At 40.9% G+C, this 26,447-nt stretch overlaps 1 protein-coding gene across 1 annotated transcript in view; it reads left to right on the top strand.

Moving 5' to 3' along the window:
• SHISA7 (shisa family member 7) overlaps positions 1–26,447 on the top strand; it is a 271,469-nt gene that overhangs the window by 188,014 nt on the left and 57,008 nt on the right. Inside the window, exons 3-4 of the mRNA XM_069200618.1 lie at positions 2,100–2,875; positions 4,947–5,101. Of these exons, the coding sequence (XP_069056719.1) occupies positions 2,325–2,875; positions 4,947–5,101 (706 nt within the window). The 5' untranslated portion in view covers positions 2,100–2,324. The remainder of the gene's footprint in view (positions 1–2,099; positions 2,876–4,946; positions 5,102–26,447) is intronic.

The following is a 26,447-nucleotide window of genomic DNA, read 5'->3' as shown; positions in this document are numbered from 1 at the left end:
TTGTTTTAGTGTAATCACAAGCCTCAGATCTCTGAAGGCACTGGTAGTGCAAAGCTTTATATAAATGTATTTTAATACACTTGGTTTTCACTCTACATTATTCAGAATATTTTTGTATTTTATTGCTGCTTTTTTCTATGTAGACCTATTTGGTGAAGGGAGATCAAGTAGGAATTTCAATGATAGGAGCACCACCAAGATAACTTTGACAGAAGCGTAATGAGAGGTTAAAGGTTAATGTGCTTTGATCCCGCGCAGAAAGCCAAGACAGACAGGAATGCTCAGGAGGTAGACAGTTTAACAGAAACTCTTCGGGTGCCATTTTAACTTTTTATTCTGGTACTTCTAGTTTTAGTTTATTAAAGGAGAATACAAATTACCAGAATGTAAAGAGGTGGCTGTGACTAGACGATCACTGACATCATGAGTTGCATGTTGTGTTACTGAGTATTCACTAAGTGCAACAACTAAAATTCCACCTCCCCTTGCAAGCTTCCTCTATGTTCTATGACCAAGGCCTACCAGAGCCTGCCTACAAACTCTGGGGGTTCTTAGCCTCTTTTCCATCTCTTTTCTTCAGGCTTTCATGAGCCTTTGACCGCTGCGTTCCAAGCTGCACTCTTCCACAATCCTTTGTGAACCTACCAACTCTATCCACCAAATACCAGATCTGCAGCCTCAGGCAACTTTCATGACCACAGCCAAAGCGGTGTAGTGATTTCATCAGCATGTCAACACCCTTGCCCCTGCCATTCTGCAATGGTAAGCACAAACGAAAGGCACAGTCTTCTCTTTGTCTGCGTCCCATGCATCCTCCACCCATACAAAGTCTTGCTAGGTTCAAAGCCAGCTCCAAGATGCAGCGAAAACAACCTTGCTCAAAGATGTGCAATGCAGTTCTTTCACTTCATGCATTAGAACATTCAAGATAATTTTAGTGCTACAGTACATAAAAATGTATAATTTCGAATTATTTCTTTACAGCACTAACATTAAGTTCAGAAATGTGTTACACAAGTAACCTTGACAGAACATAGAGCTGTGAGAGTAAGGTGGTTAATTTAAAATGAGAAAAGTAGTAGGTAGGATTAGATAAATGCACCGTTGTATGGCTAATATGTATACAAGACTTGAACACATCTAGGCTAATTTAATGTAAACATCTGCATAAGCACACGTTTAAAATATGCATATTTACATCAGAGTGTGGTCGGATTCACATGCATGTGTTGAATTGTGAAATATGACCTATCAATATAGATTTGAACTCATGAAGACAGCGGGTTGTGCGGTTGATTGGTGGTAGGGAATTCCATTGGAGTGGGTCTAGCAGTTGGAAGACTGGAACCTGAAGGCAGCTTGGAGTGGTTTGGGAGCAACTGGAAGATTATGTTGAGTTGGTCTTAGGTTATCATTAGCTGTGTAGCAAGACAGGATGTCAGAGTGGTACTGAAGGGCAAAGTCATTTGAAGACATGTCAATAGCTTATGTAAAGCCCTGTAAAGTCTGGTGACAGTATGAGGGGGTGAGAATATCTCTAGAGAGATGGAACAAAGTTTTGGTGGCATTGTGTATGACTTTGCTGACTGGTGAAAAGGATTATTGATGTAGGCCCAATAACTAGTAAGCTACTGCTGTAGTGAAGTTTACTGAGTGCTAGCGATCTAGTGAGTGATTTTGCTGTGTTTTTAATATAAAAGAAATAAACTATGATGATTAGAAGAAAAGGTAAGTTGCACCATGGCTCAAGTGTTTTTTTTTAAACGTTTACATTTTTTGGAAGGGCAGTGCTGTGTGCAGTCATGTATTTGTATTTTGAAACTTCCCAGGGAACATCTCAAGTATACTGAAAGCTACAAAATACATTTTATTGTACTAGACACTCCCTGTGTTGGTTGTGTCTTATGGTGAGTATGAGAATTGTATCACTCACTCTATTCACTGCGAACGACAAGTAAAATGCATGAATTCACACTGAAACCAGGAAAGTACTGTTATTATTTATCAACCATGAGCACCAATAAGCAATAACGAAAGAAGTGAAATCACTACTCATTCTCTTTGACTGACATCTTTTTTATTTTTTACCCCCTTTTTAGGTTGTGTTTTAAAAAGACATTTTTTTCAATGAATACACCTTTTTTAAGGCTAGAGAAACAGATGCCCGGCAATGACAAAGGACAACAGGTGACTTATTTTAAGTGGCCGAAGTAACCTTTTCTAAGAAAACGAGGGGATTGCATAAAAAGCAGGCACCTGCCGACACTGAGACCACCGACGGTTTAGATTTGCTATTCCATCGTGTGTCGGAGCCGCGGACTGCCATGTACCAGCTTGTGACAGTGCTAGTCTGCGCCGCTCTGGACGTCCTGGCGATGTACTCGGCGCTCGCGGCGGGTGCGGCCCAGGGATTGCGTCCGGTCAACCAGAGCCGCGCGCTGCCCACGCTCCTTGCCAAAGTCAAGCGTCCCGCCGTCCCGCAGAACGTCACGTCTCGGAAGAACCAATCCGTGCCCGACATGTGCCACGGATACTATGACGTCATGGGGCAGTACGACACCACCTTCAACTGCACGACGGGCACCTTCCGCTTCTGCTGCGGCACGTGCCACTACCGCTTCTGCTGTGAGCACCAGCACAAGCGGCTGGACCAGAACAGCTGCAGCAACTACGACACGCCAGTCTGGGCGGCCACGTCGCAGTCCAGCACCACCAGTGCCAACAGCGTCAACAACCCGCAGAAGGACCAGACCAACAGCACCGTCTACGTCATCTGTGGCGTCATCACCTTTACCCTGGCTGTCGGCATTGGTGCCAAGATCGCCTTCAATAAGGCCTCGCAGCGCCCACAGGGCCGGGAGGTGCATGTGCCAAGGTGAGTGAGCAGTACCAGGAATGTCCCCTCCAGGCGCCAGAAGGGAAGAGGCTTGGAACTATTGTTGTCCATCGCGTTTAACTATGAGTGAATGCTTGACAGTTTGTGTACGCGTATATGGCCTAGTATTCGTCTTTAAGTGTATTCCTGCACGTAGCTGACCCTGACCCAGCCCTTCTAGATCGTTCAGTGGACCAGCCCCTCGAGACTGCGCCAAACATCCAAATCAACCAGTCCCTTGCGGACCTTTTCCTAAATGCCTTATTCTTGAGAGTCAATTTGCAAAGCATTGTCGTGTTGACTTGGAGAAGAGGTGTGAGTCACAGATTTTCTTATTTAAAAAAAACAGAACATCGTTGCTAAAATGGTCATCGGTTTGCCATCCAACTCATTTTTAGTGCAGCTAAATTTAACTTTCAAAGCTCTTTCTGCATGGGAGTTTTTTAGTGTCTTTCATCCTTTCTAGTAAAAGGGTATTTCAAGACAGTAAACATATATTGCAAGTTACAACCTGTAATTACAGGCAATGCAGTTGTGACAAAACAAATATGCATGTGCGAAGAACAGAAACAAAGAGCACAAACCATTAAGAGTAGACATCAAAGAGGGACTGCCAACAGCAAATCAAGGTCAGGCTTAGCACTTGACAGAAATTCACCGCAAGGTGTGATCCATATTTTTGGGGATGGTAAGGGAGATGGGGCTATGTGCTATTGTGATCAAGTAGCAATAGAAGCTTATGAAAGAGATGTAACTGTAGTGGTCTGTGGAAGGGATGTATATCTACAGTAATACGGAAGCCTTCAACATGTGCTGGGAACTCCTATCAATTCACCCACTTTTAACACTACTTTGAAGTTAACATTATATTTCACCCAGAGTCTGGTGGTGTTACATTATGTTGTTTTGATGCTCTGCGAATATAGTTAAGTATAGAGGGTTCATGCTTAGTGATACCTTAGGAATGCTTAGTTATGGATCGTGTTCTCAGACTCTACTAGTTGTCTCATGTTAAGCATATAACATCCTCACCACCTAGACCAGCTGTGGTATAAGGGCAGGAGACCACAAGGTCAGAAGGACCTTAAAATCAAAGAATAATTGAAAGTGTTAATGTAAGCTGTACTGTTTCAGAGTACCCATATTACATGTTACATACAAAGCGTAGAATATATGTTGTGAATGCTTGTGTGTTTGTGTAACAGTTAAGCGATAGAAACTTCGTGGTTATTTTTACGAGTTCCATTGGAAATTAGCTTTTTGTTTTGCTAATTACTTTGGGGTAGGTGGAAAGCTATTTGGGGGTGATTTAAATTCAGTATTTCCGTTCGTTAGTCCCACAGGTACGTTTCCTTTTTTTGCTCCAACAAAAACTGCTGAGCAGAATTACACCAAAACTTTGCTTATAGGTAGGTTTTTTCAGATAATGGCCCTTTTCATTATGGCTTGGTGTAAATCCGTTCTCTAGTTTTTCACAAATGTGAGTTATAAGTAGGTGTCTGGTGAACATCGAAAGGTTGACTTTTTATATTTTTACATTTAGGTTCAACGATGATTGAGAACTGATTGTGAATGGCAAAAAATGTGATTAAATGACAAAGCTGTTTTTCACACAGAAAAGGGCGCTCTAAGGGAGTTCGAGAACAGTTCGAGAATAACCCCAATCAGGTTGTCTGTCATTTTAATATGCAGATAGGCAGCTGGGCCTTTGCATACAAATGGATATTTCCAATGGGCAATGCAGCTTTACTCTGCTTCTTTGCAGGGCTTTTTGATAAAATGCAATATGCAGCACCGCCATCGAATGTCAGTCTCCAATAACCAGATTATAGCTAAAACTCAAACCTTCAAAGCATAAAAAGTTTTTAAAAAATTACAGAAGTCCTAAAAATACAGTCTGACAATAGGGAAATGCATATAAGACAAAAAAAATATTGTTAACTCATCCTAAGGGGCAAGGTTATCAACGTCCTGTGAATTTGTTAAGCATGGTTTGCCTGTGTGCAAACAGAGCACACCAAACCCAACCTGTGACCCTCTCTAAATAACCTCCTTTTTGTACCTTCTTCAGGGCCTTGGTGGATATCCTGCGACATCAGTCCATCACTTCTAACCGTACTGAGCGAAACAACAGCACAAGCCTGGGCTCTGGACAGCAGGATAACGGGCCGTCTCGGCCACCCAAGAACCTCTACAACCCCGTGAAGTCTGCCAAGAACAATCATGGTGAGTGCAATGGATGCTCGGCGCAGACATGGTCTTGTTGCAGGCCTTGCTCTTGCTGTCCATAACGTTCGACTCATCTTGATAATGTGTTGGTAAAGGGCATCTTGCAGGGAATCCTCAATGCTCAGCACTTCTGCTTTATATGTGAGTGTCGTGTCTTTGCTGGCATGCAGATAGAAGGTAAAGATCCAGGTGAAGCTGCATTTTATTGTCTGTAACGTAGCCACCTTATTTTTTCTCTTCTTCGGGGAGCGGGGGAGAGCTTGTCTACACTCATGCAGTAGATCCTCCCACTCCATCGTCCACCCCTAATAGACCCACGAGCAGAGATAGGTCCAGGGTCTGATCCAGTACTTCAGATAGTTTGGTCTGTATTGCCTTCCAGTAGTGTTCTATGCTCGGGCATGCCCAAGTTATGTGGAAGAAGTCAGCAGTGGAGTATGAACAGCGTGGGCACTGTGAAATAGGCCGAAGGCTCACTTGGAACAGTTTGTCAGGGGTGAGGTAAGAACAGTGTAGATAATATGTCTCAACGAGTCACAGTCTGGTGGAGATTGTAATAGTTCTAGTTGCCAACAAAGCGTCTCGCCAGTCCTCGTCATCTAGGACTCCAAGCCACACCTCCCACCTGGATCTGAGAGTGAAGATCTGCACATGCATTGAGTGGGATAGAGCTGTATATCTGGGAGACCCTCCTTTGCCTAGGGCCCCCATCAACACTTTAGCTTCTATGGGGCTAAATTCGGGTAAGGAGGTGAAGGTCTGTTGGAGTTCCTTGAAGAATGTAGTGTTTGACTGACCATATGTCCCCATAAGGGTGATTCCTATATCGCCCCAGCTGGAGAAACGTCCCATGCCTTAAGGGGGGTATGCTGTGTGATTTCCCCCCACACCCCGTGAGCCGCAGCACTGCTCTCCAGCTATGGAACACTACCCTAGTGACTTCTAACAGTTACAGGGCCCCCGTATAGCAGCTCCATTACATGAGGGAGGCTCCTGTCTCTAAGCAGTCAGACCATCCTCTGGTGAGCCATTCATTGATAACCAAGATCTGAGATGACCGGTGATAGTTGTGTAGATTGGACATGCCTAGGCCCCCTTCAGATGTGTTGCGTTGGCAAGTATTTAGAGCCAGGCGTCACCTAGGGTTATGCCAGAGAAAGGCACCAACTAATGAATGCATCTCCCTGAACTAGTGTTTGGGGATGTTAAGTGGGAAGTTTTGGAATGGGTATAAGAAACGAGGCAGTACCATAATTTTGAAAAGCGCAATATGTCCCATGACATTCATTGGTAGTGATTACCATCTTTTGAGGCCGGCCTTGACCTTTCTAACTAGTGGGGTTATGTTGAGGGACCATGTCAGGAACAGTTCGAGGGCCACCATGATACCCAAGGGCCAAAAGCTTAGTTGCCAGATCGGGATAGTGGTTTGCCAGTCCACGGCATCTTGATTACCTGTCAGAGGAACTAGAAGTCACATTGCCGGGTTAACAGGCACAGAAGAGGCTTCAGCAAATAATTATAGCAAATGGAGGCAACAGGGACCACTGTCTACCGGGTTTGAAAGGTATATTAAAACGTCATCAGCCTAAAGTGCGTTGCGGTCTTCATGGTCTGCCCCCAGTATCCATCCCTCAACCTGGGCATCACATTGCACAAGCCATGCGAGTGGCTATATGGCCGGCTCAAAGAGAAGAGGAGATAGTGGGCAACCCTGACAGGTGCCTTGGGTTATGGGGAAGGCCTCAGAAACCACCCAGTTAACCTGTACCCGGGCTACCAGTTCTGCACAGAATAATTGTATCAAACATCTGAAGCGGGGTCCCATGCCCATCCTTTCGAGGACCCGAAACAGATATTTCCAGTCCACCAGGTCAAACACGTTCCCAAAATCTATCAGCAGTAAGGCTAGTGGACCTGAGAGTGTGGCGTTGGGCAGGTGCCACATACAGGCATCGCAGGCAGTGTCTGATGCCACGGGTTGGCATAAAGCCGCACTGATCTGAGTGGATCAGACACCCAGTGACTTATTGCGAATGGGCAGCAAGGACAATAGCATAAAATGTAATCTCTCCATTAATGAGGGAGATGGGACGGTATGCAGCGCAAGAGGTGGATGGGGGTTGCGTCTTTGGTAGGACCACTATGGTAGCCTGGTCAAGGTCTCGTTGGAAGGTGCCCACTGTGATCACCTCCTCATATAAGTTAAGTAAGAAGGGAAGGAGGACGTCCCTGAACTTAGCATATAATTCAGTGGGATAGTTTTCTGGGCCCAGTGTTTTGCCAGTTCCCATGGCGGAGCTTGCTTCCCCAATATCCTCTATTGTAAGAGCCTGGTCTAATGCTCTTCATTGTGCGATTGTTAGGCAGGGCAGAGGTATCTCGTCAATGAGTGCAATGGTTCTTTCGGGTTCAGGCCGAGGAGTAGCCGTATAAAGCTCGACGTAGTATTCAGCAAATGCTGAAACTATACCTAGGGAGGTGGTCTGCATGGATCCGTGGGAATTCATTACCTCTGGAACGATCTGCATTGTCTGGGATCCATTAGCAAGACAGTACAACAGTTTGCTGTTCTTGCCTCCACAGTCATAAATCCCTGCCTTTAGGGGTGTGCCAAACTTGTTTTGCCGCTTCTAGAGATTGAGCTATAATTTCCTCTCGCACAAGGGCACCTGGTTGTTAGTATCCAGTCTGCTTCTATGCGGAGAGCTGGGCCTCCAATTGAGCAAGGAGGTTCTGTTGAGCCTTTTCCTTTAGCTAAGGAGTGCCTTGGCATGGCCTCGGATAAGGCTTTACAGGACATCCATAAAGTGCCTTTGAGGGGGAACAGATCCAATATTGGTGCTGAAATACATCTCGAGTTCTTGCTGAAGATCACAGTATTCCCTGTCCTGTAAATGCCGGGCATTGAGGCACCAAAAGGGGCATCTATTAGAGACCGAGGAACAAATAGCAAGGAGCGATCCCTTGGGCTGGTATTTGTATCTGTGTAACTGATGACAAGTCTGTAGCTGGCTTGGGTCATTGAACTTTTAGGGCTTAAAATGGCAAGTAGGAATTTGATTTCTACATCTAACGGTGGCCAGTGGAGGTCTTTTAGGACACGTGTGATCAAATCTGTTGCTTTTGTCAAGTGTGCAACTGAGTGAAGTGGGGGTGCCAGTGATGTGTTAATATCATAACTGCTTGGATGCTGGACCGGAAGTCATACTTTTTTAGAAGAGGTTTGAGGTATTTCAAGAACAAAGCTGCTCGAGCCTATCTGACAGACTATGCTTGCTTGCTTTTCCTCTTGAGCTAGTCGTGCTACCTGTATTTCCTAACATGTACCATCTTGCTGTTTTTTTGTAAATAGTCAGACTCTTCAGTAAATATCAGTCAATCATCTTTATTCAATTTCTGCCCAGGTATCTTTCGTGAGCCAAGGTGTTACACCTTTTTGGACAAATAGCAAATACATTCAGAAATAATGCACCAATAACCTAAGCCCGCATTCGTTATACCTCTTTGGAAATAAATAGCCAGGCATGCTTTACCATACCTAGGCTTTGTAGTAGGGTGTGGGTCAGCATATTGCAAAACCTTAGTGAATCATATTTGATGTTGGACCCAAAAAAACAGCCTTCTATCCATCCCATAGAATTCAGTCCCTAGTGGTGGCTGTGATGTGTGAAATGAGCCATTGGTGATATGAGGCAGATGTTAAAGGCATTGGCATTGTTGGATTTGCCAGTAGTATTTAACACCATCAGCTATGCTGTACATATCTCTCCCTATTCATAAAGTTGTTAGTAATAAAGTCCAGTTGTTGAACTGCAACAAATGCCTTTGTATCTTAATGATTACTGCAGGTTGCAATGTTGATTTAATTTGCTGCTAATCATGTCAGTGGTGAATCCCAAAAGGACCTGCCTTCTGTCAGATCTTTTTTAACGTATATATGTTGTCCTTCATTAGAATATTTAGAGGGTTTTGTGTTGATGTATGCAGTAATGCTGATAACACCACAATGATCTGAGCAAGTTCTTTAGATGTAAATACATTTTTTATCAAGTGCCTACACTCTAAGATTTGCTGTGTATCAACTTTCTTAAAATGCACACCACCAAAATGGTCATCTTGATGGCTAGTGCCCAAATTAAAATGGGATCAAACAACATGATACATGCCTCCAGAAGGATGACTCTCTCCAGTAAGTAGTTAATAACCTTAGGGTGCTCGTGTATGACGAGCCACAATCGTGCTCAAATATTGCAGCAACTGTAAAGAAATGCTTCCTTCAGCTAAAGTTGCAGAACCATATGTTTCCTGTATTAAGTTCCTACCTACACTGTTAAAGAGATAGCTAAGGAGTTCAGAATCTTTGTCTGGTTGTCAGTATGGCATGAGGGTTGGATAGTCTTGTCTCAAATAAAGCCTTGAGTACATTATGAGGCTTTGTTGTATCCTCAGATTGAACTTTTTGCACACCATGAGGCTGTTGTGTTGTTGCCTCGGATTAAATTGTACACAGAGAGGATGACATGTTGTAGGCTTAGGTGGAGTGTTGAGTACACTGTAAGGCTGCATGTTGGGGCTTCAGATTGAGCCTTCTGTATATCATGAGGCTGTGGTGCTGTACCCTAAGATGGAGTCTTGAGTACACTATGCAGCTGGATGTTGCAATCTCAGATGGAGAATAGCTTTATAACATTAGGGTAGACTGCTGTGCCCTCAGATTAATTCTTATGTTCATCATGATATAAAGGTGCTGTAACCTTAGATTGAAGCTCCTCCACGTCATAAACAATGAATAATGTAGCCTGAGATGGTGTGTAATGTGCGTCAATACGGTGGAGACGGAGTCACATGTATGCCTTCAGGATCTGATTTGGTGTTGTGGCCTTTTGTAAAGTCTTATTCACATCAAAAGGATGGGATGTTGAGGATTCAGGTAGAGCATAAGTTACTCAGCATTTATATAATGAGGATTGAAGTCTTGTTAGAGTCAGGTGAAGTTGCATGCTAAAGCCTTTGATAAAATCCAGTATACATCACAAGATTTTGGTATTTTAGCCTCAGGTGGAGCCTCATATATGTAGTGAGAGTTGGACGCTGTAACTTCAGATGGTGCTGTACGTGAATCTTGAATGGGGATGTTATAGTCATCACGATGATTGAGTGTTGTAATTTGAGGCTGAGTCCAATGCACAGCTTGAGGTTTCTATTGTAGTCTCTTCTACAAGGTGAAGGTTGGATGTTGAAATTTCAGAGTCTTAGGTATAACATAAAGGTTAGTTGCTGTACCCTCTATTTGAGTCCATGTACAAAATGACAATGAGGTGCTATATGCATCTAACTTGCATTTCTAATGTATGTGTGTCTGTGTGTGTATACATGCATGCATGTGAGATTAGTATAGTGCGAAAATAGCCAAAAGGCAGCAGACACTAATTGAGGCCTTAGATGTCTGGACCAGAGGAGACTGAAATAACGTTGTGTATCATTAGCATTCTGGTGAGCTTTGATGCTTTTATCAGTATGTAGAGTCCCCAGGGTTCCATGTATAGACTGAACATGATAGGAGATGAATGGACCCCCAGGGTACTCCACAGGTGACGGATATTCTGGGAATTAGTGGTGCCCATTTGACTGAAATGTTGCTGGTTGAATAGGTAGAGGAGAACCACAAAAGCTTGTTGGCACTGTATCCCATTTAAGACTTCAGGGAGTGGATAAGAGTGGAATGATTGACAATATTGAAGGTAACAAGGGCCATCTTCTGTGGCCACGATGATATTGCCTATAATGTGCTAATGTGCAAGGTAACTGTCTCCGTGCTGCAGGTTGATCTGAAGGCAGATTGGTAGTCATGCAGGATAAGGGTGGCCAAGATGTTATGTTTAAGTTGAACATAGACTGCGTTTTGATAATCTTTCCAACAAAGGGTATGCAGTAATGGGCCAGCAGTTAGCAAGCTCATCCATAGTTAGAGTGAGTTTCTTTATAAGTATGAGGAAATCTGACCTATCTTCAGAGATACTGTGAAAATGCCTTGAGTGAGGGAGGCAGTTAAATTGGTGAATACAGGGGAGAGAGTTTCTTCAGAGAGTGCTTTGATGAAGGTCAAGGGTAAGACATTATCTTCATCGGAGGTGAGTATGAGGGCAATACAAATGTCAGATATGTGCAATAGATATGGCTTTGAAAGATGCTTATTATAGGATGCTATACAAGGGTGTGTGTTTTAGAGTAGAAGCTGGCATGGTGTTTTCTATGTGATGTTAGATCTTAGCCACTGAAAAAGGGGGTGCAAGATGGAAGTACGATGAAAGTCTCCACACTTGTAACGCAATTATAAGTCTGATCTTATCCTAATGGGATAGGACTAGCACTCAGTCTCTGTGGAGAGTGGGAAAGAGCACAAATGCCTTTTTTTTTTAAAACATTGCACTTACTCCTAGGTTTGTTAGTTGACAAAATGCCTCTCCTATAGTCAAGGCTTCAGAAATCTTGAAAGACCGGAATACCATATTAACAAAAGGCTAGGTAAAAAACGTAGCTCACAAGTTACATGAAAATAAATATGCTCCTAGGGGTACTGGAAATCTGTGAGAGTTTACCTGAGTTCCAAACGCAGGAGATGAACCTGCATTGTATAAAAACGTGGAAGGAACTATGCTCAAGGTGGCGGATCCTGAACCTCTTGTTGCTTCAATGAACTCTGATTTCTACAGCATTAAATAACTTCCTGTGGAAAAGTGCAGAGGTCAAACCTACTGAAAGCTCACTATAGGGAATTCTGCACTGGACACTTTTCAGCAAGTACATTCTAAAGCATCAGTGCTAAGTTGCCGATTTGTTAAAAGAGAAAGTAGACAGCTTCAAACATGTCTTACAATAGTGTTCCCCAGACTACGGGTCTCAACGTACTGATGGGCTGCCAGTCGATTTTTTTGTGGGTCGCAAAATTTGCTGCACTTCAAAGACAGAGGTCGAATGTCAGGCATTTGTACTGACAAACGGCTGTTTATGTGTTTTTGTTGACATGGTGATTGTTGTTTACAAACTCATCTCACTTTGCAGTCAGAGAAGAAAAGTAAAGTGAATTATGTGACAGTCTTGCTGCGGTACAGGAAAAGTGAATGGAAAGACTAGAATGTCATTTTTTATAACACACAACAAAATGTAAATAACTGTAAAATGTGAACTGTACACATCCAGCAGTTAGGAAAGCAAAAATGAAGCACTTTTTTGGTAATTCTGAAGTGTGACGGAAACAAAGGTTTTAATAGAATCAAAACAAATCAAGACACGTTATTCCGTGATGCGCAAATAATAAATATTCACTGAAACCCGATTTCCACACATTATCATTTGTGTGCAATATAGTCTTACCAGTAAAATTGTATGTCTGTGCAAATTTAGTGGACGATTCAATGAAAAATGTGCCTTCTCTAAAAAACAGTGCATTACCACACAGTCTTTTAGTTACATTAAGAAATCGCCTGTCCCGTGCCCATAAAAGCTAGGTGGGTCACAAAAAACTTATTGTTCTAAAAATTGGGTTATGGTTCTAAAAGGTTTGGGGAGCACTGTCTTAGACACTTAAGGGGTCATTCCTACCGCCGCCTGCCAAGCGGGAACCGCTGAATGACCGCACCGCGGTCAAAAGACCGCGGTGGCCATTCTGGCTTTCCCGCTGGGCCGGCGGGCGACCGCCAGAAGGCCGCCCGCCGGCCCAGCGGGAAACCCCCTTCTACGAGGATGCCGGCTCCGAATGGAGCCGGCGGAGTTGAAGGGGTGCGACGGGTGCAGTGGCACCCGTCGCGATTTTCAGTGTCTGCTTTGCAGACACTGAAATTCTTAGTGGGGCCCTATTAGGGGGCCCCTGCAGTGCCCATGCCAGTGGTATGGGCACTGCAGGGGCCCCCAGGGGCCCCACGACACCCGTTACCGCCATCCTTCACCGCCAGGAACAGGATGGCGGTAAGGGGGTCGGAATCCCTGGGCCAGGGGGAAACCGGCGGGAAACCGCCGGTTGCCATTTTCTGACCGCGGCTTTACCGCCGCGGTCAGAATGGCCAAGGAAGCACCGCCAGCCTGTTGGCGGTGCTTCCGTCATTTTAGCCCTGGCGGTCGCCGACCGCCAGGGTTAGAATGACCCCCTTAGTGCGACTAATACCACACCGTTAGCAAAGCAACACCACTTGTGAATTCTCACACAACCATACCTCCCAGTCAACAGAACATATTATTAGTCCATACCAAAGCATGACATTCAAAAATCCATATAGTTGGCAAGGTGATGCTGCCACAACAACACATTCCAGCCCTCATATAAGCATCCACAAATGAAAATAACAGAAAACGTTAGACCATGACACCCATGCATGTGTAAGTTGGCAAAATGATGCCCTCCAAAATTACATCCCTCTCAGACAAGTCATACCTTGCATCACCACCCTCACACATATAACATAGCAACATCAATTTACCACTGAAATAGCAATGCCTAGCACCAACCAACCCCTTATCACCAACACATGGACAATTAGCAATGCCATATTAGTACCCCTTCATCTCCCACACCATAGAACAGAATAACATGAAAGCACATTAGGCAGGACAGCTACACCTTCATATGTGAATCCTGACATCATATATAGATTATAATAATAATTCACCAGCAGATGATTGCCCAACAGTATTCCTCCTCACATCAACCCTTGACATAACAAACGAAGCTTATTAGTGAGCTCTTCCACCACCCTAAGACACCGAATACAACAATATAGACATGTCACTGGCAACGGTTATCCTTCCAGTTACACAACTCAACACATGCAGTCAGGCAATAGATACCACCCTCCCTGACTGAATAAAAAAATGGCAAGATCCTTCAGCTCACTCACACTGGCATAGTATACACCACAACATCCACTGCTTGCTCAGACACAGTTTGGCCTCCACACAAAACCAGCATAAACCTTCACTAATCACTCAGAAACTCAACTGTTCGTTGCAGTCTAGACACAACGATTCTACAGCAACATAGTACCAGTCAATGGGAAATCTTAAGACCTTACGGAAAGGTGCACTCAAACTGCTGAGCTTGCTATAGGACTGTACAAATGGAAGAAACGAGCACGATAACATTAGTAATCAGCCACCTTCAGCTGCATTTTGCTATAACTCAAACTATAGGCTGTCTTCCCCTACCTGTGAATGTGTAAATATGCTGACCCCCCCCACTCCGCCCCTCACCCGCTCCTCCCCCATCCCCCTTCATCCTGGAGGATCTTGGAGCAGTTACAAGACTTCAGTGTACCTCTCATTCTCAGAGGCTCCCTGAAGGTGGAGAGCAAACATCCAGAAACAACAGCATGCTGATGAATGAAGCTAAGAAAGTACAGACAAGGATTACAATGTGTTACTGACGTGGACAACCTGACTGGGCTATTTTAGGAGCTAGCTTATGTCTGAAAACTGGATATTCTTCCTATACTCACTTGACCTTACCTGTACTAATTTGTAATTGTTAATTATTCTAGGCTAATTCTATGAATATAATATGCGTTTTGTACTTTTGACGTTTTTTCTCTAGCCTTGATTGCATGCACTTTTGTTATCGAGGGTCGATTACTTGTTATGTATGTCAGATTTCCTACTATAGCTATTCACACTTATTGTACCCTATATCTGCTCCCTTTCATAGATTACCTCTTCTGCATATGCTAGCTTGATTTTAATAGTTATTATACTCTGTTGTTGGTAACTTTGCTAACTTTTGCATGTATTATCTGTACTAGTTTGCAGTTTTTGATGTCTGTTCTATTGTATCTTGCAGTTTTATTACATAGACTACTTTGAACACTAATTAGATAGAGTCATTGCCATTTTGTACTTTTTTACATGCCTTTACTTCACAACCAGCTCTTCCATGTATTTGCCTTGTAATCTCTGCTGGCTTGCTTGTTGCATATGCGATCTGCCTTTAGATTTTTACTCTCTTCCTTTTGTTCCCTGTCCTAGCTTACCATGGCAACATACACCTGCATGTTTTTAATCACAGTAGCAGTTAATGTTGACCGCTTTGGCTGGGTTGTTTTAACTTGGCTTGTTTTTTCAATGCATACTGTGTTTCATCCTGTAGTAGCTTGCATTTGCAACCTTTAGCAAATTTAATTTACCACTTGACTTGTACTAGCTTGCAATTAACATACTAATGCTAGCTTACAAGACCTGTGTGTCTATTTTATGTTGGGATACATGCTTGTTAATTGACTCCACCAATGCCTGTTGCCTGATGCTTTCTGTTGTTATCCTTTCCACCGCCCTCTTCAGTGAGAGATCATTGAATGTTAGAAAGTACTATGTAAAGCACCCATTGTTATTGCCCTGATTTTCTTTTTCTAGCAGAACATTTAACGAACTATTCCACTGCATGAAGGAGAAAAGGGAGTATAAAACAACATATTATTAGACAGAGTCCTTAATTAAAGCTTTACCATGACTCAGAAGCTGCTCCTAGCTGTTGGTGAAGCCTAAGATACTGTGTATGCCAAAAAGCTCCTGACAGCGCCTCCTGCTGGGCACAGCATACAGCTGACGCTGCTTATAAAGAGTAGATCGCAAACTGAAGTGTCTGTAGGTCCAATGGTTGGAGGATGCTGAAAGGCTGTTTACATGTCAGCCAGCCTAATGTCCAAAGTTTATAAAGAAATCAGTCATTCTTCAGATGCACAATCCCTACAACTGGGAGGCAAATCTGGCTCTCAATAAACAATGGAATTCCAACAAAACATTGTGCGAAAAATATTGTGGGTCAGAGGTATTGTGTCAAAAATATCATAATGTAAAAGATGGCATGGATGGATGATAAGGATACCTTTTTGTATACCATTTTTTATGGTATTTTAATATCGTTTTTTAAATATAGTCTAAAATATTATAGTTTTATACTATAGTTTTATTCAAAACAGGTGTATAAAATATTGTTTTAATTAGAGTGATAAATATTAGTTATTTTAGTTTTGTAAGTTATTAGTATAATAAAATTTGTACTTAATTTGTTTTAGTATAGTTTGTAAGTTTTTACATGATTTTTAAACATCTAATTAGCAGCTGTAGATTTAGTAGTGGGATCTTGAATTTGTTGGGGATTAGGAGAGGACATTCTTTAAAATGAAAATCATTGTTTCTAGTTTATAATTAGGTGTAGGTGTAATTTAATTGTTTAATTCATAATAAATATGTATATTAATTCATTGATGTAGTGCTATTGTAATTTTTGTTTATTTCTAATGAACTGTAAATTGGATGATTGTTTTATTTAATTATTAAAGTGTGCAAATTAATATTATATTTATTCTTTGTTTTCATTTACATTGTTTTATTAATTGATTCATGTAATATGAATATGTTTTCATTTTTTCTTCTATTAAATTATTGTTTTTTGAATTTTAATTGTCATGTTTGTTTTATCGGGTAATAGGAAGGGAAGTGTTTTATTTTGAACTATGTTATATATTATTTACTTTTTTATTTGCAATATAAAATTCAAATTTTTTAAATTCATTTTGGTTTGTATTCAATTAATACATTTATTCTTTTTAATATTTAATGAAAAATATTTAGGAGTGAGAATAGTTAATCTGATTCCTCTAAAGTCTAACACTTTCCCTACTGCTCCTTACATTGGAGTCGGAATAATAAATATGACCACTCCAAAGTCCAATGCTTTCCCTACTCTTGATTATGTCAGAGTGGGAATAGTAAATTATGTCCTTCTCCCTTAAGTCCAACACTTTCTCTACTTTTGCTTATATTGGAGGTGTAATAGTACATCTGATTAGTGGTGCGCAAAACACCTTGAGTTTCCCTCTATGGAACTCCATGGAATTACATAATAACTCCAAGAGATTCCACAGAGTTCCGAGAGCAGGCGGTAATCGGTACGCCACGTTGCCCACCCTGGTTTATAGTGCTGGGAGCTTGTTTCGTGTTGAGAAATCAGTGCAAACAGCAGCATTCGGCATGCCAGAGGGCGCTGCTGCTCAAGTTGATTTGCTGCTGCTCACGTATATTTTGTACTTGAGCAGCAGCTTTTCCAACGTGAACAGTTGAGACCGCCGCAACTGCCAGCATTGGTAAAATTTTGCCGGGGGCCCTCGTATCGCCAGAAAATCACACTAGAGGATGCCAATTTTTGCTTGCCAACTTACCATTGGTGAGCAGCATGTGAGACAAAACTCCACCATTAGGCAGACTGTGAAATTTAGCCAGAACTCCCCTTTACATGTGCCAAAACTCCGCAAACTCTGCAGGTGGAGCAGACTTTTTCACCCAAACCTATATCTCACCCATTCAAAACCTCATCACTTTCCCTAATGTTGCTCATATTGGAGTGAAAATAGTAAATCTGACCCCTAATTAATTAATAAAAATAGTCATTTATTAGTTTTTGTACTTTTTTATGGTGTTATATATTTTTATTTTTAATTCCTAGTGTTTGACATTATAATTAATTTGTATCCATATTTTTAATATTTATGTTTAAATATTATATGTTTATAAAATATTATGGTTATTTTTTTGCAATTATTTGAAAGTATATATTTCTGTTTTATAGTTGTAAGTTGCATGCATCAAAATATATTTTATGATATAAGAATACTTTAATGTAATATTTTAAAAGTTAGTATATATTTTTTTTTAATTAATGTGTTATATAATAGTTGAAATTCAGTATAGTTACCCATTTTTGACGATATTGGATCTTCAATTTTTTTGGTGCCAAATTTTAGAACTATCATACAAAGTACATAAAGTCAATATTTATGATCTCAGCCACCAATATTTTTGTGGGCGATATTTTGTCAGACATCCAGGGCTATTTATACATATATATATGTATGTAATTCCTTAACCAATCATTAAGGCTCCAGCACTCCACGAAGGTTTCAAGGATTTATTATAAACAAAACAGGAACGCGTTTCGGCGTAACCGCCTTCTTCAACCTGCGGGCCGCCATTTTGGCACCCTTTATATATCCCTTGTGTTACCATGCATTTAAAGTAATACACTGCCTTTTCAAACATACTGACTTCTGTAATGTCATACATGTGAAAAAATATATATGATACATATAGCAAAATAAATTAATGTAACGAAATAAGCCAGTGTATAGTGCTAAAACACAAAATGTTATTTACCAATCTAACTAAATCTTTATAGCAATCTGACACGAGACTTGTACATTGTTCTCAGAGTTTTTATTAACGGAAGTTGAGCGGCGCTCCAAGAACTATCAACCGGTATATTTATTCACATATTTCGGAACACGGGCTACAATGTTTTAAATTGAACGGGCATACCAGATACTGTCTGTTAAGTACAAGCAGCCAGGTGTAAATACGTACGGAATTCAGTGACTCTAATTATACTAATTGGCCTTTTTGCTGACACAGATTCAAAAACAACTGGGTAGTCATTTTGACTCATTAACAGTGTTGCCGAGACGAGACCATTGAAATGGCGAATAAAGCTGCCAATATTTATGAAAATCGAAAAATGAGAGCGGAACTTGCATTTGCCAAAGTTATCACGAAAGATACGAGTCAAACATCCACGGGAGAGCTCGTAGGCAACAATCCTGATATTTACGGTACATTTAAGGAATTAGAGAGATTAAAAAAGCAAGAGTTAAATAAATGGTGGGAATGTGAATCGTTGAATAAATACTTAGAAGTAGATCGAGTACCTAGGGGTTTGAGGATTTTTATCATGCCCACATATGATGATCCGAATCCTGAACTGTTGAAAGAGTGGGCAGCGCATAATGCAGCCAGCTCTGCAGGGATGATGAAGATATTGATTAAATATGCCCAAATAGAAAGGGAGAAAATTATAGAGAAAATTGATAATATTACCAAACTAATTGAGACTTTTTCTGATCAAAAGTTGGTTGAATCATTATACAAAGCTATGGATGAACGATTAAGCAAAATTGAGGAAGAAATAATTTCAAAGAAGTCACGTAAATTCAACAGGGATACTTTTGATTATGAAACAGGTCAAATATACACTTTTGCAAAGAAATTTGATTATTGGAGACAGCAAAAAAGCAAAGAATCAAGTAAGAATAATTTTGATACAGAATTCAAATCTTCTAATGTGGGAACCAGCGAGAGTTCAGACACAGACTTTGAAGAATCGGTACGTGTCAAGTCTCATATTTCATTGCAAGATGAATTAGATTTTTTAAGGAGAGACCGAAGAACAAATGACAGACCCTGGAGAGGTGGAATCAGAACAAGAGGAAGAGGCAGAGGCAGAAAAGACGAGGGGGCAAAAGAAATTTCAATCGAAGATGGAGGAAAGATGACTCGAAGCAACAAACGATATTGAGAGATGACAAGACAATTGTTAATTTATCGAACAGTGAATTAGATGAAGTGGACAAAGAAAATTTGACATTAGGCCTCTCGTACTGCCAGCCTCAGGAGTTTGACTATGTACAAAGTCGCATAGATCTGTTTCTATTTATAAGGAAATTAAAATTATTTAAAATTCATGCCAACAAAAACAAGATGACATCACCACAGGGAGCGGATATGGAAGAGTCAGGTTCACAGAGTGATAGCCACTGTAGTCAGAACTTACTTATTGAAGATGTGACGTTAATGAAGGATCTGTGGGAACTGGGAGATAGTACTGTAGGTGAACTTAATGAAGAACAATTAATTGCAAGGCTGGAAGCAGAGGGCATATGTTTAGATCGAGAAGGAGCATCGGGGCTGAAGCCTAAATCTAGAACTATTCCAGCATACAGTGGAGACATAATTGATCAATTTTCTGATACTTTAATCAAAGGTTTTAAGATCTTGAGGGCTAAGACAGTTAAGCAAAACAATACACAGACTAGTGGATACTATAAAACATTGACTAAACTATCTAAGAATCCAGAAATTGTAGTGCGAAGTTCTGACAAAGGAGGAAATATTGTAATTTGGCCTAGACAACAATACATGGAGGAGGCTTATACTCAGTTGAATGATCTTAAATGCTACAAAAGGATTGATTTAGAATATGTGGATAATGTGAAAATAAGATTTGATTTAGAACTGATACAATGGAAAGACAGGGGTCTCATAAGTGAACAAGAGTATAAACTGCTCAAAGTAGATTTCCCAAAATTGCCTGTATTTTACTTAATACCAAAGATTCACAAAAACGCACACAATCCACCTGGAAGGCCCATAGTCTCTATTAAAGGGAGCCTGTTTGAATTTGTATCTCAGTATTTAGATGCATATTTACAGCCTCTAGTCAGAAATTTATCGTCTTACTTACAGGATAGTAGTGACTTTTTAAGACGGATCTTTGATATTAGTTGGGAAAAAGATTTCCTTCTGATGACTCTGGATGTGACAGCACTATACACCAGTATCCCGCATAATTTGGGAATACAGGCAGTTGAGTATTTTTTGAAACAGAGATCGATCAACTTTTACCAACATAGTAAAATGCTACTTAAAATGATCTCATGGTGTTTGCAACATAATATGTTTTATTTTAACAATGAGATATTTGAGCAGGCATGCGGTACAGCGATGGGAACATGCTTTGCTCCCAGTTACGCTAATCTCTATATGGGTTGGTGGGAAGAACAGATTTTGAATAACTCCCCCCTAGAGAAATGGAATGATAATATTGTCATGTGGCTTAGATATATCGACGATATTTTTGTAATTTGGAAGGGTGATTCAACCGCCGCTGACAAATTTATCAAAGAAATCAATAATAATATGTGTAATTTGAGATTCACAGGCAAAGTTGATGCAGAAACAATTGAATTTTTAGACATAAAAGTGATCATCACAGATAACAGAATAGAGACAACACTATATAGGAAAGCCACAGCTGGAAACAGCATATTGCATGCTAAAAGTCATCATCCACAATCATTGAAAAATAACATCCCATATGGAGAGTTATTGAGAGCAAAACGGATATGTAGTACAGAACTGCATTATGCAAATGTAGAGAGTGAAATGATAGAAAGATTGCAACAGAGGGGTTATACCAATGAGATCTTAGAGAACACTAGTACAAGAGTGAAATCTCGTATGAGGGAACAGTTATTGTTCACCACCGCAAAGACCATGAATTTGTCAGAGTCTAAGAAAAAGAACAAACGAAAAGACACAGGGATTGTGAGATTTATTACTACATTTAACAGTGCCCACGACTCTGTAAGAAAGTTACTACAACAGCATTGGCATATGCTCAAGAGTGATCCAGTCATAGGCACACTAATAAGTAACAGACCCATGATAACCTATAGAAAAGCAACATCGATGAGGGATATTTTGGTCAAAAATGATGTGAGACTAGAGAAATCTTTGAAAATGAGTTGGCTAAAGACACAGGATGGATTCTATAAATGTACTAAATGCAAAGCATGTAAGAATGGGGAAAATATTAAAACGATTGAATACCCATACAAAAGAATACATACCATCAAAGGCAGATATGACTGCAAAAGTGATTACGTAATCTATATTCTCAAATGCACATGCCCTAAGCTATATGTAGGTAGTACAAAACTTCAGGTACATAAACGAATTTTACAACACTTAAGGGCTATAGTTAATAGAGATGAGACTTATCCGGTTGCCAGACATATGCATGAGTTTCATGGAGGTCGTGTAGAAGATGTCAAGTATAGTGTAATAGATGGCATCAGAAAGGACATCCGTGGAGGAGATAGGGAAAAACATCTGAGGAAATTAGAGTCCAGATATATATTGGCATTAGATACTAGAGAGCCAGGAGGATTGAACTCCAGTGAAGAGTTATATATTCATTTAGGCTGATGTGGTTGATTAATGTATAGTAATACAGCAACTAAAACATACACATTACATAGATACAGTCATTGTACGATTTTGCTAGCATATATGAGATTTAACTTATTTATGATTGTTCATAGCAATAATGTCTAATGTAACATCTATGCTTATTGATTGGACCTGGTTGGCCTCTCCAAGGAGATTTATTTTAAGATTTATACGTAATTAGTTTCCTTGTCATCAATTCTAATTTACTCAGATTTATAAAGATTTAGTTAGATTGGTAAATAACATTTTGTGTTTTAGCACTATACACTGGCTTATTTCGTTACATTAATTTATTTTGCTATATGTATCATATATATTTTTTCACATGTATGACATTACAGAAGTCAGTATGTTTGAAAAGGCAGTGTATTACTTTAAATGCATGGTAACACAAGGGATATATAAAGGGTGCCAAAATGGCGGCCCGCAGGTTGAAGAAGGCGGTTACGCCGAAACGCGTTCCTGTTTTGTTTATAATAAATCCTTGAAACCTTCGTGGAGTGCTGGAGCCTTAATGATTGGTTAAGGAATTCTGTATATTAGAAAGACGAGGTGGCGTGCGTCCCACTCCAGCACCATTGACGATTAGGTGCAGAGAGTAACGCTGACCGGAGTGTTAATATATATGTATGTATGTATATATGTAATAATATATATAACAATATATATAAATCCTGATTTCACTCTCTCTCTGGTGTATGTGCTTTCTAAAAACGTAGGGCCATATTTATGACCCGGTTTGTGTTGCTCTTGCACCACGTAACGTGGTTTTGAATGGCTTCAAAAATCTGGAGTAATGCAACGCAGTGCTAATCTCTGTGTTGCATTACTGTGTGGAAGGGAGGCATTCCATGGGCGTTGCGTAGGCGTTCCCATGCAATTCTCATGGTTTTTGACGCATTTCCAGATTTGCTAAACCTGGGAATGCGCCAAAAGATTTGCCTCCCCTGGATAGGCGTAATGAGAAGTAGCTTTATTTCACCTCTTTTTTCCTATTTCTATGTGTGCTGCACCTTTAAATATATTTAGAAAATTAAACCATTTGTCTCTAAACATAAGTTTATGCGTTCTGAAAGTGCACACAATTTCATCTCAAATACACACATTTTTTAAATTTTGGAGTACATATATTGTTTCAACCAAAAGCTTCTAGTTTAGTAGGCTGGGCCTCAAGCACTGATAGGTAGCTGGAGAACTACAAATAGCTTCCGAACTACTTGTTGGAGAAGCCTGCTCTAGTGATCCTGAAACTAGAATTTCCAGATCTAATTGTACTCTCTAGAAAATCCAACCTGTAAAGTTGAATAGGGAAAAAGCAGCACTGCAGCATAGACCCACTTCTTTTCCACCACCTGATCCTCAACCAAGACATGGGGCGCTCTAATGATGCCCCTTGTTAGATGAAATTCTCTCTTGCGTCCCCTCTCTAACAATCCTTCTTCCCCCACCCCCCACATCACACACACACACACGCACAGAAGTCCTGTAGCCTGTTGGCTTTGTCAGTGCTTTGCTTAGGTGCCACCAAAAAGTCCCTCAGTGTTTCCAGCATGCAATGTCTCTCCCTCCTGGGCCCTCTCTATTGTCTCTTCTGCTGGCGGCGTGCCAGCCCTCAACATCCAATAAATAACAAGCTTCCTCCATCATTGTAAAGAGTGCATCCTGCCAGCTACTCTGCTCAGTCTCTGTACGCATGGACCCATATCCACTAAGACATAATTCTGTTGTAAATCTATGGGAAAGACTAGGCTTGTAGAATGGGGGCTTTCATAATCCAGGATGCACATCAAGAAGTATAGCTCTTGCATCCTGTCAGAAAGCTGAATGTGTGCCCAGGAATCCACTCTAACGTCGTACCCTCTGTGGAGGTTTGTAAAAAAAAAAAAGAACCAGAAATTCACAGTTTGGGATTAAGTTAGGAATTCACTGATCTTGTCTGTCGCATCCCTACTGGCACAGGAGACAGACATCACTGGTAGACTAGGTTTTATTTTTTAAAACCGGGCAGCGGATGCTAGTGGGTTTGCTCAGTGCAGTACGAATAAAGGCATCTCGATGGGGGCTTAAGCAGCGAACGCTGAGCATCACCACTTGGGTCCACTGGCCTTGTACTCTCACCAGTCAGCCGCAAGGGCCTTTACAACGCAGAGCATCCCGCTCTCCATCAGACATGCAGCGGCAGAGTCCTACTCATCCAATTAGCACAGATCCACTGCACTCTCATTAGAAGAAGTGTAAAATGAACAGGCTGGCAGTAAACAGTGACTATGCCCGTCACATCTGCCTCTAATTGGCACCCTCGCTGGCAGCCTCGGCAGTGCGGATGGCATCGACGAATATGGAGACCAAGCTCGACTCGTGCCAACCAGAGGGGTCCATGCACACTCCGATGACCAACCTTGGGCATGTAGAGTCTGAGGGTCAAGGGAGGGACGGAGGTCATAAGTGAACCTCCTGCTTCCATGCCACCTACTTAACAGGTCCACCAAAGCTAGACTGTGGCCTGCAGCCTTTGGGTCTCTTAAGCACAGACCTCACCTCATTTCATGCAGTCTGATAGGGCTGTCAGACACTCAGTAATATTTCTAGGAGAGGAAGTGATAAAAGACCTTTGCAAATCCTCCGGAACCCATTCCATTTTTTGGAAGTGTCAGTCCTTCCATGTCTGACATTTTGGATTAAAAGGCTTTCATGACAACGAAACTCACATTTTGGAAGTGCGAATCCTTCCATGTTTAAAAGGCTTCCATAACAACAAAACTCACATACTTCTGGTGTGACTTGCAATATCCTTTACGCCGATTGCGAAAACAAACCGTGCTTTATGATTTTCAAATGGTTATGCTGACCTTTTCCCGTATGATGCACGGTTTCATGCGCGATCCGATGCAAGAGATGTTCAAAGTTAAAGATACTAGTGTGGAAAATAACAGATCGATTCGGCCTGCAGTGTCTGCTATGCTATGATATGTTACGCTCTATTTATGGACTAGATTGAATACAATCAACTTCTTCCCGCTAAAGATAAAATAACATAGCCACTAAACTGAAAAGGCAAAAAATTTGAAAAACAATTATACAGTGAAAAGCCAGATTTTTAGCAGCGTAATTCTTCTAGGTTAAAAGCCCTCTTTTCGTGTTTGATTACCTCCAAAGACAGAATATCTCTAATGCGTGAATATATATGTGTCGGTAGACAGTTTTTTAGATATCATATAGGTGTGTTTTCTCACATAAAATAAGAATTGCGGACAGTGTAATTTGTATAGAAAAAATACACAGCCTAAGTTTTTGATATAGTTAACAGAAAAATTGAAAAAATATATATATATATTTTTTTAGAAATTGATATATCAGTGTTATCGTAAACAAATATTTACATAAGAAAGATGTGGGATTTAATTACCATTTTCCACAAGATAGACTTGTGGAAGATGCATTATCCAGTAGTAAAAATCTCTCTTCGGATGTGAATAGGTAAAGCCTTCCAGTTTGTGGCTACTTTTACGAATAATTCTAATTCAGACATGTTTCACATTGGGAATACTTGGAGTTCTTGAATGTGGGATAAGTGTAATCAGCCCAGAAATTATTGAAAGAACTTGGAGTAATTGTCTTGAGAGTTTGACTATCTAGTGTATTGATTATTTTCTTGAGGGATAAAATATGACCCATTTCCGAACTGGAAGCCAATGCACGATGCAAAAATAAAATGTATATTATTATCCCAAATGTACTGATCCATTTTACCATATCCACAAAACAAGATATAAAAGCCCTTTGCTACATCAGGCCCCTTATCCCTTCTGGAATCACCAGCTCCCTGCCGGGTGCCAAATTTTGCAGTAGCTCGAGCTGATGTACAACTTTTTCTGAAGTAGCAAGATAGATGGAAGTCAGGAAATATGAATCTATTAGAGCTTTTGTAACTGGGATGCACAGGTGGCCCTAAGTAAATGTATTTATTTAAAACTTTAAGGGCCTTGTTACGGGTGGGCTGGACAGTGGTCGGGCATTGTCCTTCACTCCGGGACTACCAAAGGCATGGGCACCGGTATTTCAAGTGCGCGTAAATACTACCACTTACATGTTTTAGGTGAGTAACATGAAAATTAGTGTATTTGCCTTGTTTCTGCCATGCTTCCTTTCACCCGTTTTTGTCTGGTGTTTCAACGAGACAGTTTGTCTGCGATAAGCCAATAAACCTAAGTTACCAGCCTATGAGAAATAATGGTGCGCTCATAATTAGACCCAAAGTTGTAAGAACACGTATTCGTTACCTTCGTTGCCTGGTCATCTAACAAAAGATTGTGATCAGTATGATTTCTGGTTTCCAGGCAAGGGACACGAGTCCAAGGTATCATATCACCATATCATTGTAACAACTGCGTTTCCAAGGTGTTGAGTTTGAGAAATGTTTGGTGTAGGTTAAGGTGTTGGGCAAGTGATGTGGAAA

This window comes from Pleurodeles waltl, chromosome 7, assembly GCF_031143425.1.
Source record: "Pleurodeles waltl isolate 20211129_DDA chromosome 7, aPleWal1.hap1.20221129, whole genome shotgun sequence".
NCBI lineage: Eukaryota > Metazoa > Chordata > Amphibia > Caudata > Salamandridae > Pleurodeles > Pleurodeles waltl.
This window is presented reverse-complemented; position numbering and strand designations above follow the sequence as displayed.